The following is a 15429-nucleotide window of genomic DNA, read 5'->3' as shown; positions in this document are numbered from 1 at the left end:
GATGCTCAGGGTCCCATCAGCTAGGGCAGCAGAGGAGCCCCAGCCAGGCGGGTGGGGTCCATGGTGCCCTCCAAGGCACCCTGCGCCCAGGCCCAAGGGGGGTCACCTGCCCCATCTCTCTGGGTCAGGTTCAGGGGTTTTCTTCCTACAGCCATGACCAGGGAAGATGACCTGCACAGAGACGCTCCTACTGTGTGCCAGCGCTGTGCCAGGCACCGCCCCAAACATCTCATTTTCATCCTCCATGAACCCTCGAGGCATGCACCATTATCCCCACATCCCAGATGCGGGAAAGAAAGTGGAGAGAGAAGAACTAACTTGCTCAAGGTCACAGCGGAGACCCGAGAGCCATACCCTTTCCTTTGTGCAGCTTCCTGGCCCACAGCAAGAGCCAAATGAAGATACATGGATCTGAACAGATACGTGCGTTTCAAATATGCGCCCCACAGGGGTTATTTGAGAACAGAAGGCTGGAGGACGCCAGTGCCACCAGGGTGTTGAAGTCGGCCAGGCCGGGGCGGGGAGGGTGGGATTTAACAGCTGGCATCTAAGGTAAGCTGGAAGCTCTGGCTGTTCTTTCCTTTTCCAAAAGGTTCTGGAAATCATTCCAGGGCGTTCAGCCAACAGACGGGGAAGATCACCTGCCGTCACCCTCTGTCCTGGCCTGGCCCCGGCCACCCCCACACACTTCTCCTGAAGGCGCCTGGCCCCCTTCTTCAGGTCTCCCCGTCTCCACCCCTGCCCAGGCCCCAGCGCCCAGAGCCCCATTACCTGAGGCCTCTTATATGCCTTCCGAACCCGCAGCCCAAGCTTCTGAGCCAGCTCCTGACCAAGCTGAGTTACACTTTCATCCTGGGAAAGCAAGACACAGGGTAGAGTGGGTCAGTCTGTCCTGACTCCCAAAGCTGTGGTCGGACATCTTGCAGCCCTGTTAGTGACCTGCAGTCAGTTACCCCATGTTACGGAGAAGGGAGCAAGGCCCTGGGAGGGGACGCTGGCTGCCAAAGTCACACAGCTAGCACGTGGTGGGACTGGGGACAGGGACCCGTGCTTCTCTTTTTCCTTTTATTGTGGGGAGTGGAAAGGAAAATTCAGGGGGTTTTATTTTAACATTAGCTTTTCATTTCCATAATTTGTAAGTAACGATGTCACTGTAGAGGACTAAAGTGTTGGAGACAAAGCAAGTGCTCCCCTGGGTCAGCCCCACCCTTGGCCTGGGCTCCTCCCCAGGGAGCACAGCCAGCAAGGCTGCGTGTTTCCCGACAGATCTTATCTAGGAACTTGCACAGTCCACGCACATGGACTACAAAGGACACTTAGTTCTGCTTTGTGGGGATTTTCTCTTTCTTTCTTTCTTTTTTTTTAATATGAGGGGACTCTTATTATATCTATTGTTTGTTCTACAACTTGCTTCTTTCACCAAAAAATGTCTTGGAACTTTTTGCAAGTGAGGACATGTGGCTGGAGCACAGGCCCAAAGGAGCGAGGACGTGTGAAGCCTGGAACGGACTGTACAACAGCACCCAGCATTCCTTCCTCCCTTCAGGTCTGTACTCCTGACTGTGTACTGCATGCCTGGCACAAGCGAGGGGCCGGGAACACCACAGTCACAGCAAGATGGGGCCCAGGCCTCATGGAGGCTCCATTCTAGTGGGGAAACCGATCAGTAAACAGAGAAACGGTGACTGCAGTCTGGGCTGCAAAGCGGCAACGTGGATGCTGTGGCGTCCTGGGCATTCATCCACCTCCCCACCTCTCTGATGAACTCCTGGAGCCCATGGTCTGAGTCACCTCTGGTCCTGGAGCCCAGCACAGAGCAGGGCCCAGTCAGGGTATGCCCACAAAGCCTGGAAAAGGGGGGGAATTCTCTGACTCAACGTCAGAAGTCCTCGTTTGGGTACTTTCCTCAGGGGAGTTCCCAGCCCTCGTGGGTCCCAGCTCCCTGACCTGTACAGCCACCCTGCCCTTCCAAGAGCGGGTCCTATGAGACCTGGATATGGACCTGCTGTGGACACTGGAGAATGGGGTCCAAGTCAGGGACTACTTCTCAGTTGGGAAGTAAACTGAATCGGAGAAGCAAGAATAATAAGCCAGAAGTAAAGTAACAGTGAATGTTCTGAACACTTATTGTGTCCAGCCATTGTGACAATTGCCCTGTGCGATTCACTGGTTCCATCCTCAGTACAACGCCGATGCATGGTATGTTATCACCCGCTTTACAGGGGTGCAAACCAAGCCACAGAGGCCACTAAACCCTGTCCAAGGTCACACAGCTAGTAGGTGGCAGACCTAAGATTAAAACTGAAACCCAGGCCAGTTCTCTGGCACAGAATTCCCCCATCACTGTGCATACAGCCTCCTGTCTGCTCTGCCCACCCAAATTCTTCTTGTTTCTTCCAGCCCCACTCAAGCACTGCCTCCTCCAGGGAGCCCTCCAGGATCCTGACCAATCCTGAGCCTTCTCAGCCCTTCCTGGGCAGGATTTACCCTTCTCCAAGCCCTTTTACACCCATTATTTCAGAGAGAAAGTAGGAACTTTATAGATGTGGAACTCATGTGCAGAGAGGGGAAGTGCTTTGTCCAAGATCATGCCAGGGCTCAGTGGTGGAGCCAGGTCCAGACCCCAGGGCTGTTCTCATTTGCCTCCTAGTGGACTGTGTGTCCCTCAAAGATAAAGGTCTGGGCGTGGGCACTTAGTAAACACTTGTTGAAGAATACATGGGGAGGGGACATGTGCCCAGCCGTGTGTGGGCTGGGACAAGCAAGACCTTCAATTGGTTATTTCCCATTGTCTCTTCCCCATCTAGGGACAGCCTGAACGTCAGGACCCGGCACATGTGGCACCCCCTAAAGTCCTCACTGCAACCCTGTACTCTCAGTGTGCTGAGGTTAAGAATCAGATTGCCTGGGTTCAAATCTTAGTCTGCCACCACCTAGCTGGGGATCTTGTGTAAATTCCTTTCTCTCTATGCCTCAGTTTCCTCTTCTTTAAAATGAGGATAATAATAATTTCTACCTCAAAGGATTGTCTCAAGGATTAAGTAAGCTAATGCACATGTATTTTTAGCAATGCCTGGCACGCATCCCAGCCCAGTGTTACTATCAGTGTCTGCAACTCCACGTCTCAGAGGAGGAAAGTCAGGCTCGGAGAGGTGTGGTGCTCGGCCCAAGTGAGGGCCAGCGTGAGGGCCTGGACTCCCCTGGTGTGGACGCAGAGCCGCACTCACATGGGGCAGGGCCAGGGAGCACCGGCTGCTGCACGCGTAGGCCTCCTTGTGGCGCCCCAGCTCGGTGAGGGCACGCGCCTTGCGAAACAGCGCCCGGATGTTCTCGCTGTCCAGGCCCAGAGCCTTCTCGCTGTCCTCCAGCGCCTTCTCATACAGGCCCTGCCGGAGAGGAGCAGGCGGCCACCAGTCAGCGCCCGTTACCCTCCCTCCCTCCCCCAGGCCTCTCTTCCTGCCCTGGACTGAGGCCCGGGGTCAGGGAGGGGACTCAAGAGCTCCGGGAAACAGCTCTGGTGTTCAGACTCAGTCAAGGGCATCCGTGTATCCAGCTGAAGGGGCTGCCAGTGGGCACTGGCCCAACATCAGGGGTGGCCTTCAAATTCTACAGTGATGAGCCTGGCCACTCAGAACACCGTGGACTGAGAGTAAGTGATAAAGGCATCTCTCGAGGAAGTGGAACCATGAAGGTGGTTTGGCACACAGAACAAAGTGTGCACAGGCATCTGGTAGACTCGTTTATCCAGAATGGTCCAGTCTGGATTGCAGAGGTGTTCCCGGAACCTCTAAGGGCCCACAGCAGAGCCTCCCATAGGATCTCGTGAACGACTGAGTCAGTGAGTGAGGACAGGGATGAGGAGGAGGCTGGAGCCTTAAGGAGGAGAGAAGAGGAGACCGGAAGTCTAGAGAAAGAAGGAAGGTACGATGGAGGGAAGGAGCCCAGGAGGGAGGAGCAGGAGCGTCCGAGGTTTGCTGACGGAGGCAGCAGACGATAAGGGTGGAGGCTCTCGGCCCTGACCGCCCACAGACTCGTGCCAATGCCCAGGCCACCCTGAAAGTCTAACTTAATTCATCTGGGATAGAGCTTGGGCACCAGCTTCATTAAAAGAATTTCTAAGTATGTATTAGTACTTTAAGAGCTCTGCAGGCGAGTCTGCCGTGCAGCTGGGGTTGAGAGCTGGGGAGCCGCGGATGAGACTCTGCCAGGAGGAGACAGAGGCCCGCGGGGCGCGGGCCGGCTCGGCCGGGCCTCGGGCAGGGCTCACCATGGTGAAGTAGCAGGCGGCCCTGTTGACGTGCAGCTTGCACAGCAGCTCGCGGGGCAGGGCCACCTGGTCAGAGGCGGCGTAGTCGGCCACGTTCAGCCCCTCCATGTACTGCACCAGGGCCTGCTTGTAGTCCTTCTCCCGGAACAGGTCGTTGCCCTCAGCAAACAGGTTCTGCACCAGCTTGAGCAGGAAGGCCTGCGGGGGGCAGGGCACGGGGGGTCAGGGGGCCTTCTGCACCCAGCCCCACCCTGGCCCTGGACACCCTGGCCCACGGACACCCTGCCCTTCTCCTTCCCCCAGCCGGAGGCTGACACTCACCTCATACTCTTCTTGCTTCAGGGGTAGTGTTGACCTACAGGGAAAGAGAAGGACTTGAGGTCTGGGTGGGCCCAGGCTTCCCAGCTTCATGGAGACCCAGGAGCCAGAGCCACAGGTTAGAGGCGTGCCTGGAGTGGGACCCCCAGCTCTGATCTCAGACTTGGGGTGACAAGACAGCAGTTTTTCCTCCCTAAGTCAATACCATGCCGGCCTGTGTTTCCCATGGGAGGCTGGAAGGAGGGCTTGTGTTCGCCCTGGGCTTGGCAGGCAGGCTCTTCCAGGCGCAGATGCTGAGAAGGAGCAGACCAGCTCACAAAACCGAACTGCAACTGTGGGCTGACTGGCGGCACAAAGTCCACCTCGAGGCCCTTTAGTGTGGGAGTCTCTGCACATCTCCTGTCCCTTCCCGCAAACACACACACACCCCCAGCCAATGCTGGGGACTGAGAACCTAACCCCTCATGCCAGACTCGACAAAGCAGATGGCCCTGAGGCACCCTCTCCTGCCTACAGCCAAGGAAAGGCCAGCTCAGCACAGAAGAGAGTGTCAGCCCGGGAGCACTGGGGCACATCTGCGAGGCTAAATGGCAGGGCTGGGAGGGATGCCGGGGTTTGTCTCCTGGTCCCTCATGTCACAGAGGGGAAAAGAGACACTCAGAGAGGGCAGCGACTTGCCCAAGGTCTGACACAGCAGGTCAGAGCCAGGGCCAGAGTGCAAGGCTGGGGCTCCTTCTGCTGCCCAGAGCCACCGTGAACACCTAGGCAGGAAAGAGCAGCCTAAGCTAATGAGTGAGAAGCAGTGAGAGGAGACACCGGAGGTGTCACACCCTGTGTGTGTGGCAGGAGGACAGTGACAGTGGGGCCTGTCACCCACCCTCTCGCTTGTGTCCCCACCATCAGAGATCAGGGCCTGCCCAGGCCCCCATCACTACCCTGACCGGTCCCCACCTCCAGCCTCTCCCCTGCCAGCATCAGCTTCAGCTTCAACAGGTCACACTGTCCTCAAGGTCACCTCATCCTGGTGTTTAAGGCCCTACACAATCAGCCACCCACCTGTCCAAATCACTTGATGGATCCTACAATGCTCTGTGCCCAGAGGTGTCTAATAAATGCTCGCTAAGCACACAAAGTCTGTATGTGAGGAAACAATCATTTTAAAAGGAGCAGATCTGGGGAAGGGTACAGCTCAGTGGTAGAGTATGTGCCTAGCATGCACAAGGTCCTGGGTTCAATCCCCGTTACCTCCATTAAAGATAAATAAATAAAAATCTAATTACCCCCTAAAAAATTTTTAAAAAATAAATTAATTAAAAAAAAGAAAAAGGAGCAGGCCTTGCTGTGTTATCCTGCGAAGCAGCCCCTTAGGAGTCCTGTGGCTAAACCTCAGAACTCCCCTCTGGAAAGGGACAGGAGACCACAGAGTTAACATCTACCCCAAGCACAATGACCTTGGGAGGGAAGTGGCATTATCCCTGTTTCACAGGCACAGAGACCACCAGGAAGCATGGGAACTGGAATGAGATCTAGGTCTGGGGTTCAGAGGTCTGGCTCCACAGAAATCAGTGACTTAAAGATAGAATTCTCATGAAAAACAGTATTCCCAAGGCTCACCCCATTCACCAGACCAGCCTCTGAGTAAAACCTGGGCACTCAGCCCTAATCAAAGCCCTCCCTCCCCCAGTGGAAGACCAACCCCTAGTGAAGGGTGGGCCACAGCTCTGAGCTGGCCTGAACCAGGAAAAGTGACCGCATTGCAAGCTGAGGAAAGAGAGTGTGTTGTGTGAATACAAAGAGGAGTAGATCCCGTGTGTGTGTGTGTGTGTGTGTGTGTGTGTGTGTGTGTGTGTGTGTGTTGAAAGAGATGAGCTTGTGGTGAAAAGGTAGGTTTCGTTTTGCAGGTCTGTGTTAGAGAACAAAAGTGGGGAGTATATGAGGGGATGTGGATGCAAATTCCGGTTTTGTGTGGAGTCCTATTTAAGAAAAAGAACACGAAATTAGAAACAATTACAAGAGAGCTTTTCAGGGCTTCAGAAAGAACCAGTGCAAGGAAGGGGCCTGAAGCTTATACCCTTTATTAGAGATAAACACGCCTCTGAGGGTCCATTTAAGAGATCAGAAAAAAGTTAGTAAAAATATTTCATGTGTAAAGAAAAAAATGAAAACACAAACATGGCATGTAGGTACAGAGGGTAATAATGTAAAGAAATGTGGGGTTTAGAGTCAGTGAGATCCAGCTTAGAATCCCATAACTTAATCACTATGTGTAACTGTGAACAAATTCTCAACCTCTCTGAGCCTCAGCTTTCTCATCTACAAAATGGAGATTAGACCACCTACTTTACTAGGCTGTTGGGAAGATCAGGGAGATGATGGGTGTGAAGGCCCCAGCACTGAGCCTGAAAGACGTGCTCAATAAGCAAGGACGATTGATTTATTGTGAGACATGCACAGACAAACAAGAGAATTAACAGGGCGTGTAGGAGCATGCGTGGAGGCTGAGGGTAAAATGATACACTGGACGAGACCAAAGGGTAACCAGGGCCAGGGAGAGCGTATGCATGTAGGGTTCCTGGCTCAAAGTTAGAGGAACCTCTGGCCCCTGCCACGCCAGCCCATTGCTAGCTAGCTTGGCCCACCTCTTCACTTCCCAACGCACAGTGAGCCTGTACAGCAAAGGCTCAGAGAGCAAGAAAAGGAGAGCTGGAGAGCGCATGCGCACCAGGGATGGCCTCAGAGGAGCCCCGCCCAGCCGGCCCTCCGCACACTCACTGAATGAACTGCAGTCCCTTCTCGATGTCCGCCTTCCGCCTCTGCCTCTCCATCAGTCTCTGCGGGACAGAACACAGTCCATCAGGCAGTCAGCGGGCCAGTCACTGTCTGCTCCCCCAACCCCTCACCAAGCACTCTCTCCCGCTCACAGGGATGTGCTCCAGAGAGGAAGGGAGTGAAAACCAAAGGTGGGGGTGTTCACGGAGAAGGGAGGCTCAGGCAGAGCAGCTAGGGGTCTGATATCTCTAGGGTGACTCCCCTGGGAGAAGGGAGTGCACAGCCAGATCCAAACAGCCCGCCTGGCTCCCTCTCCATGCTGCCGGGTTTGGACTGGAAAGCCCACTGGAAGTCAGCTGGTCCCACCCAGTGACAGCCCCGGGCGGGCGGGCTGGGCCTTCTCCTGGGTCAGAACCTGAGCCTGGGGCACCCACCACCCAGCTAGCCAGCACTTTCTGTCCCAGCCACTCATGAACCCTTTCCATGCCCTGCGCCATCCAACGATTACTTCGAGAGGACTGTAGGCAAGGCCGGGAGGTGGAACTGCCCAGCCCACAACTGCAGGACCTCCCTCCCGCTTTGTACCTGGGCCCCCTCACAGCACCTGCAAGGGCCAGATGCAGACTGAGTGGATCCTCACTGCCTCACTGGCAACGAGGTGTAAAAAGGTGAAAAAAAAACACCCAATTATTTTGGACAGGCAGCAAGTTTATCAAATTGATACCTTCTAAAAATTCTCTACTTTCTTGTTTTTTATTTCCATCTGCGTTCGACCACATTGTCCTCACAACAACCCTATCAGGTACACGGAGCAGGGGTCACTAACCTCATTTTACAGATGAGGAAAATGAGGCACAAAGAAGTGCAATCCATCTTTCCCAAGGTCAGTTGATCAGTGAGAAGGCAAATGGGGCTGGGACCCAGCTTGTCAGACAAAGGTCACGTCCTTGCCCACACTCTGAGCCAGGAGAAGCTGTGTTGCCTGGGACAGGCAGGGTGGCTGTGAGGCTCCAAGGAGATGAGAGTGTGGAAGAAAGGAGCTCAGGCCACAGAACCTCCTGCCTCCTGCCGGTCCTTCTCAGGGAGGGGTGGAGCCACACCAAGTCTTCAGGCTCCCAGAACAGTGCTGTTCACACCACCTCACCTCAACAGAGCTAAGGCCCTTGGCATGTGCTTGCTACACGTCTGCTTGCCTTGCCAGGGCCTTGGGCTGGGGCTCTGGACTCAGACCTGGGTGTGAGGCCAGCATTTTCACACAATGTGACTTTGGGCTTTGGTCATCTTCCTGATGGGAAAAGGGGGGTTGATGGCACTCCCGCCGCACTGGCTGTCGTGAGGGTTTAGGAGATGACAGGTGCAGAGTCTGGCTCAGAGCAAGTCCAACAATGTGGGAGTGTGTGTCATCCAACACTGCTCCTCCCTCTTGCCAAAAACTCTGCAAGTGTTTCCTGGGATGGACACAACGGCCAAGATCTTGGTCTCTGTAGGAGCCACGGTCGGGTCTCTCATCCTCAGTGTCCCTGTCCGTGACACAAGCTCTCTTCATTCTCACAGCCACACCCCATGCCCGACCTCCAGCCAGAACAGGCTGCTGGGGTTTCCTGCCTCCTGGTCTTCGCCTTTGCAGTTCCTTCCACCTATGCAGTCATGCTCCTCTCCATCCTGTGAACGAAATCCTAACCATCCCTCAAAGCCTAGCTCCTCCACGGAGTCCCTCCTGATCCCTTCAATGGGGCCATCGCATGGCCATCCGTCCTATTTCGTAGGAACCTGGGGTCAGACCCAATCCTTGCCCTGCTCTTCTGGTGGGAAAGACAAGGGTGCACAAGTCAGCACCATGCAGCACAGCCAGCCCTGGCAGGGGAGCCATGAGAGGGGAGAAGGCCCTGTGGGCCTGGGCCACTAGCAGCACAGGGCCAGGCCACAGCTGCCATGCTCATGGCTGCCACGCTCTGCCACTTTGACCTGGGTCTCCAGCCTATCCCTTCGCACAACTTGGGGTGTTGCCCACCCCAGACAGCATACCGGGGCCAGCCGCCTAGCTGCCCCCACCTCCTCAAGGCCATCACAAGGGTCTTTCAAACCACAAATCAGACCCTGTCTTCCGCAGCTAAGAGCCTCTCTTTACCTCTGTGGTCAAGCTCCCCACACCAGCCCATGCCTCATGGGAGCTCCTGCCTTATTCCCCGCCTGGGCCCCTTGGGCCCGCAGTCCTCTCAGAAAATCTCAGGGGTCAAAGACACATCTCTGAGCCAGTTCTCTTGTCCTCCGAGGTCTGAGCAGATTTAACAGAGAAGCAAATGCTGCCTGCAGCCATCTCAGTGGTGATTCCTGATAAGTTTGAATCCCATGCCACGGAATAAACATTCTCGACCCCAGGCAGTATGAAGGAGGCTCCTTACCCAGTGGGAATGAATCCACTTCTCTGACCACTGAGACCCTGAAACAGCAGCGCAGTCACGCACAGGGGCTATGGAGGGGGATTCAGATCTCTGAGTAGGTTACTCTGCCCCTCTGAGCAGCAGTTTCCTGCTGTGTAAAACGGAGATTACAAATAGTGCCCACCAACAGGATTAATACACAGAAGGCACTCATTTCAGGGCCTGGTACATAGTAGACACTTAACAAATCATAGTAGACACTTAAAAAGAGAAACAGGCTGGGATGAGGCACAAAGAAAGAGGAAGTTCCTTAAAGGGGGAGATGTTTGAGTTGGGCTTTGAAGGTTGAATAGGAGTTGGCTCCCTGGTGTCAGGGAAGGGAGACTTTCTAACAGGCTGCACGTGATGGCTTATGAAATCACTGTCATCGCCCACATTTTCTCCGATCCTGACTGATGACCCTGGCGGCTGGGCCGTGCTGGGACCCACGTTTGAGAGATGGGGAGAGTGAGGCTGAGAGATCACAAGGCCTACAATTACCGACATCAGTTTGGGAAAGACACTGCTGCCCTCCCTTCTCAAAGGCACTGTAGAGGTGGAACCGCTCACTGAGCCTAAGCTTGGTGTCCATGAATGATCACGTCCCAGAAAAGGCAGATGTGTCTGTGGAGTGATCTAGGGGAAGGCTCCTGTTCAAAAACATGTTTCTCCCAATTTCCTGTCCTAGGATCTATGTATCGACCACTCTAGATTCATTTCGTTGAGAGTAAAGGGACAGGCCAGGGCTGGCAAACAGATGGCATCTCATGAGCAACACTGCCAGGCTGGCAGTGCTTTAAAGAAAGGATGCCACCACATGCAAGGTCGGCCATGAACAAGGGGTGCCCAGTGGAGGTGCACAGGCCTGGGGCCTTCAGATACCCGCTCCCCCAGGAGAGTAAATTACTGCTAAAACTCCTACTCATATAAAGTAACACCAAGTTGGAGGCCCAGGTCACCCTGGGACCCAGGCTGCAGAGGGAGGGGACCACTATGCCCCCTCCTATGCAAAGATTTTCTGACTCCTCCACCGTACTAGTGACCTAGCCTCCTCTATGCCAAGGGCAAAGACAGACCTCGAAAGGCAGGATTTAACTCAGTTCAACCAATATTTACAAGTTTCCTACTGGGTGGCAGACACGGTGCTGGGAGTGGGGGGCGGGGGGAGGTCCAAAATGAATCAGTCACTCAGGCCCAGCCCTGCCCTCTGAGAATTCCTGGTCCAGAGGGAGGGAAAGACAGGCGAGCAGCAGTGCAGGCCAGCTTTGGTGCAAGGGGCCTGGGAACTGAGGGGAAGAGGAGGTGGATCCATGGGCGGAGGCCGGGGAAGGATCTGCAGGAGGTGGTCATTGGGCTGGATGTGAAGAGAATGACAAGTTTCTTGGGTAGATCAGGAGAGGACATCTGCCAGCAGCATGCACAGTGAGCCTGGCCTGGAGGTCCCAATTCCAGCTGGCACCCCACAGGGCTGTACACAGGTCAGTCAGTAGGCCTAGCCGATGACTAGCAGGAAGCTGGAGGGTCAGGTGGCAGAAAAGGAAGGAAGCCCACGTTTCCTGGACACCCACTATACACCAGGTAATGTGCTGACCTGCTCCCAATTAAGGGGCCTTCTGCCAGCAACTGCAGTGGTCCCCGGGAGGACGGGAGTGGCCCAGACCACCGGAGAGCTGCGCAGTCTGGGGGTCTGGCTTTGCCTGACCATGCCCGTCACAGAGTGCAGACTACTAAGCACCCGGTAAGTGCCAGCCCCCTGGGTAGAGGGGCAGGTAAAGTACAAAGCACACTGCCTGGAAAAAAACCCCACAGAGGCTACCTGAACAGTGACCCTGTGTGAGCTGGGGAAGTGAGGGAACCACACGCACACCCTTAACTCACTCACTCACTAAAGATGAGGGGGCACTTCAATGTGCCAAGTCCTGCTCTGGGTACAGGGGACACGGCCATGACTGAAACAAAATCCCTGCCCTCAGAGGGCTCACAGTCTAGTGGGAAGACCAGCCTGCAGGGGCCCAGTTACCATACACTGAAATAGGAGCTTCAGTGAGCCGGTCAGCCTTCTTCCAGCCGGCCCGCTGGCCATGCGTGCACTGAGCACTCGAGGAATGCCTGACATGTTCTAGGGCTGTTGAGGATTCAGCAATTAACAAAGGTGACAAAGTCTCACCTCTTTTAGAGCATATGTTCTGGTGGAGGAGGGATACAACAAATAAATATAAAATGTAATAAGGAAGGAAAAAATAAGGAGCTAGAGTGATATACTCTATAATCAGAGTATAAAAGGGAACAAGCCATGTGAATGTTTTGGGAAAGGTGTTCAGGCAGAAGGAACAGTGAGTGCAAAGGTCCTGAGGCAGAGACTGGTATATATGAGGAAGAGCAAGGAGCCCAGTGTGGATGGAGCTGGGTAGGCAGAGGGCAGAGTGGTGAGTGGGAAGGTCAGAGGCTCAGCAGGGGGGACCGTACATGAGGTCTTGTAAGTGGGATAAGGACTGTGGCTTCCACCCTAAGTCAGATGGGAAATCACAGGAGGTTTTGAACAAAAGGGTAGCTGTGTGTCTAGCTCTGCCCTACATGAAAACGAGTTGTCATTAAATAAATGGGATTTATTTAAATTTCATTGTGACTCCATCAGGCAGGAAAACAGTGCTTCCAAAAGGCTAGGAAAGTTGTTCAAGGCCACACAGTGGTCCAGGAGCCGGGGTCAAAGGGCCTGGGGAGATGGGCATCAGACAGCTCATTAACAACATGCCCAGTGAGCAAAAACCCCCTCACTCCCAGCCCCAGCAGGCACCTACCGCCCCACACCCCTCCCTCCTCTTCAGTTTCCCTCCTCTGGGAAGAACATTTTATAGGTGCTTATGAACTGAATGTTTGTGTCCCCACTCAAATTAATGTTGAAGCCCTAACCCCAACATGCCTGTACTTGGAGATGGGGACTCTAAGGAAGTCATTCCAGTTAAATGAGGTCACAGGGGTGGGGTTCTGATCCAGCACTTTGTTCAGTGGCCTGGCTAGACTAGTACACATCTTGCTACTGAGAGGTGGGGTTCTGCTGTAAAAAACAGCTAAAAATACGGAAGCAGCTTTGGAGCCAGATGATGAGACGAGGCTGAAGGAGCTTTAAGGTATGTGCTAAAAAAAACCCCCGAAGGAACTGCTGGTAGAAATATGAATACAAGGTGATTGTGGTGAGACCTCAGATGAATATGAACAACAGGTTACTGGAAACTGGAGGAAAGGCGATCCTTGTTATAAACAAAGAACTTGGCTGAATTGTGTTCCAGTGTTTGGTGGAAGGCAGAATTTGCAGGTGATGAAACTGGATTATTTAGCAGAGGAGCTTTCTAAGCAAAGTATGAAAGTTGTGGCATGGGTTTGCCTACTGCTTATGGTAAAATGGGAGAAAAGAGAGGTTAACTGAAGGAGGGGTCATTTAACAAAAGGAAACAGAACTTGAAGTTAGAAAATTCTCAGCCTATTCATATTGCAAACAAATGAGAAAGAGTGTTCTGAAGAGAACACCGAGGGTGTGCTGCACAACCCTCGGTAAGAGGATTAGGATGGATCTAATCAGCCATCAGCAGAAGTCAGAAATAGAGATGGGATTAAAGCAGCAGGGACAATGCCAGTTTGAACTAAAGGGGACAGAGAAAGCTGGGTTATGGTGAAGGCAGGTGGTAGGACTTCTGGAATTCTACAGGACAGGACCACAGAGCTATTTGGCTGCAAACATGTCCTATCCTTTAAGAAAAGGGAAGTATAACCCTGAAGGTGATTTAGAGATCATCAGGGCTGCCTTCTTGGTTTCAAAGGGTGGGGCCACCACCTCCTTTTCAACAGGTCCTGCTGTTGTCACCCAGAGCCTTGGGGGCCAAACTGCTGGCAGAGCTGTGGGGGTGATGCTGTGTCCCCGTGGGCAGGAAGGAGGAACATCAAGCCACAGAAGATGATTCTTAAGCCTTAAAATCAAATGGGAGGTGGGGAGGGTATCTCTCAAGTGGTAGAGTACATGCTTAGCATACCCAAGGTCCTGGGTTCAATCCCCAGGATCTCCTCCAAAAATAAATTAATAAGTATACCTAATTACCTCCCTCCAAAAAAATTAAATTAAAAAATAAATCAAATGGGATTTGCCCCATTGGGTTTTGGACGTGCTTGGAGCTTGTTATCTCTTTCTTCTTTCCAATTAATCCCTTTTGGAATGGGAATGTCTATCCCATGCCTGTCCCACCATTGTGTTTTGAAGGCTTATAACTTGTCTGGTTTCATTGGTTCACAGCTGGAGAGGAATTCTGCCTCAGGACGAATCATATCTCCAGTCTCAACCATATCTGATTTAGCTGAGACTTTGGGTTTGAGAGTTGACGCTGAAAAGAGTTAAGAATTTTGGGGCTATTGGGATGGAATGAATGCATTTTACATGTTACGAGAACGTGAATTCGGGGAGACAAAGGCAGAATTTATAGACTGAACATTTGTGTTCCCCCTCAGATATGTTGGAAGCCCAAACCCCCAGTGTTGGAAACAGGGCCTCTAAGGAGGTAATTAAGGTTAAATGGGGTCACAAGGGTAGGGCTCAGATCTAATAGGGTTAATGTCCTTATTAGAAGAGACACCAGAGAGTTCTCCCTTGCTCTCCCTGCAGGCAAGCATCACCAACCAAAGGCCAGATGAGGCCACAGCGAGAAGGCAGCCAGCCGTCTGCAAACAACAAGAGAGCTCTCACTAGAAACCAAATCTCCCAGCACCTCGATCTGGCTTCAGATCGCCAGCACTTCTAGGCTCCAGAAGTATGAAAAAATAAATTTCTGTTGTTTAAGCCACCCAGTCTATGATATTTTGTTGTAGCAGTCAGAACAGACTAAGATAGTAATTAAAAGATCATTTGTCGGGGGAGGGTATAGCTCAGTGGTAGAGCACATACTTAGCATGCACAAGGTCCTGGATTCAATCCCCAGGACTTCCATCAACAATACCACCAAAAAAAAGATCATTTGTTCTCAGTTAAAGAGGGAGGTGGTGAGTTCCTCAAGGGTGAGGGTCAGGCATGACTCAGATAGGGCACTTGGTGGAAGAGCAAGGAGCATGAAAGCCAAAACATCTCGTTTCTTTCTAAAGAAAAAAGTTCAAGGAGACATCTGAGGCTCTGACCTCCCCAGAATCCCACTACCAAGCTGGGCAGTTCCCTCCCCCAACCACCAACTCTGGGTCCAGGTTCTTATAATTTAGGAATTTCAAGCTGGACCTGCCTCAAATGGGCTCTTCTCAGAAATACATCTGTGGATTAAAGAACCAACAGGAAACAGTTCCTTTGATTTATCAGCACAATGTGTGACCTTGCACCCAGGTGCATGCCTGGGTTCAAATTCAAAATCTGTTCCTTATTAACTGATTATTACAAGCTGCTTAATTTCTCAGTGTTTCACTTTCCTCATCTCTGAAACAGGGATACTAATATCTACTGTATAGCGTTGTTAGGAAGGTTCAATGAGATGTCTGACACATAAGCATTGAGTATCAACTATTTTTATTTTATAATCATCATGATTACTTTAAAAAGACGGGCAAAGAACATAAACAGGAAATTCGCAGGAAATATAAATCATTGAGAAAAGATACTCAAGCTCACTGATAACAGAGCCACACATTAAA

At 52.5% G+C, this 15429-nt stretch overlaps 1 protein-coding gene and 1 long non-coding RNA gene across 6 annotated transcripts in view; one reads left to right on the top strand and one right to left on the bottom strand.

The window, feature by feature from the left end:
• The window catches only part of ZC3H7B (zinc finger CCCH-type containing 7B), a 57819-nt gene that overhangs the window by 22356 nt on the left and 20034 nt on the right, over positions 1-15429 (bottom strand). For all 5 annotated transcript variants that reach the window (XM_015241656.3, XM_072973593.1, XM_072973592.1 and 2 more), the window contains 5 exons: positions 7358-7416; positions 4589-4622; positions 4268-4465; positions 3228-3386; positions 772-852 (listed from right to left, as the gene is read on the bottom strand). In XM_015241656.3, the coding sequence (XP_015097142.1) occupies positions 772-852; positions 3228-3386; positions 4268-4465; positions 4589-4622; positions 7358-7410 (525 nt within the window). In that variant the 5' untranslated portion in view covers positions 7411-7416. The remainder of the gene's footprint in view (positions 1-771; positions 853-3227; positions 3387-4267; positions 4466-4588; positions 4623-7357; positions 7417-15429) is intronic.
• LOC140700518 (uncharacterized) lies at positions 12763-14600 on the top strand. The gene is made up of 2 exons (XR_012078929.1): positions 12763-12902; positions 14423-14600. It is a non-coding gene; the product is annotated as an uncharacterized lncRNA (long non-coding RNA).

Source organism: Vicugna pacos, chromosome 12 (genome assembly GCF_048564905.1).
Source record: "Vicugna pacos chromosome 12, VicPac4, whole genome shotgun sequence".
Taxonomy (NCBI): domain Eukaryota; kingdom Metazoa; phylum Chordata; class Mammalia; order Artiodactyla; family Camelidae; genus Vicugna; species Vicugna pacos.
This window is presented reverse-complemented; position numbering and strand designations above follow the sequence as displayed.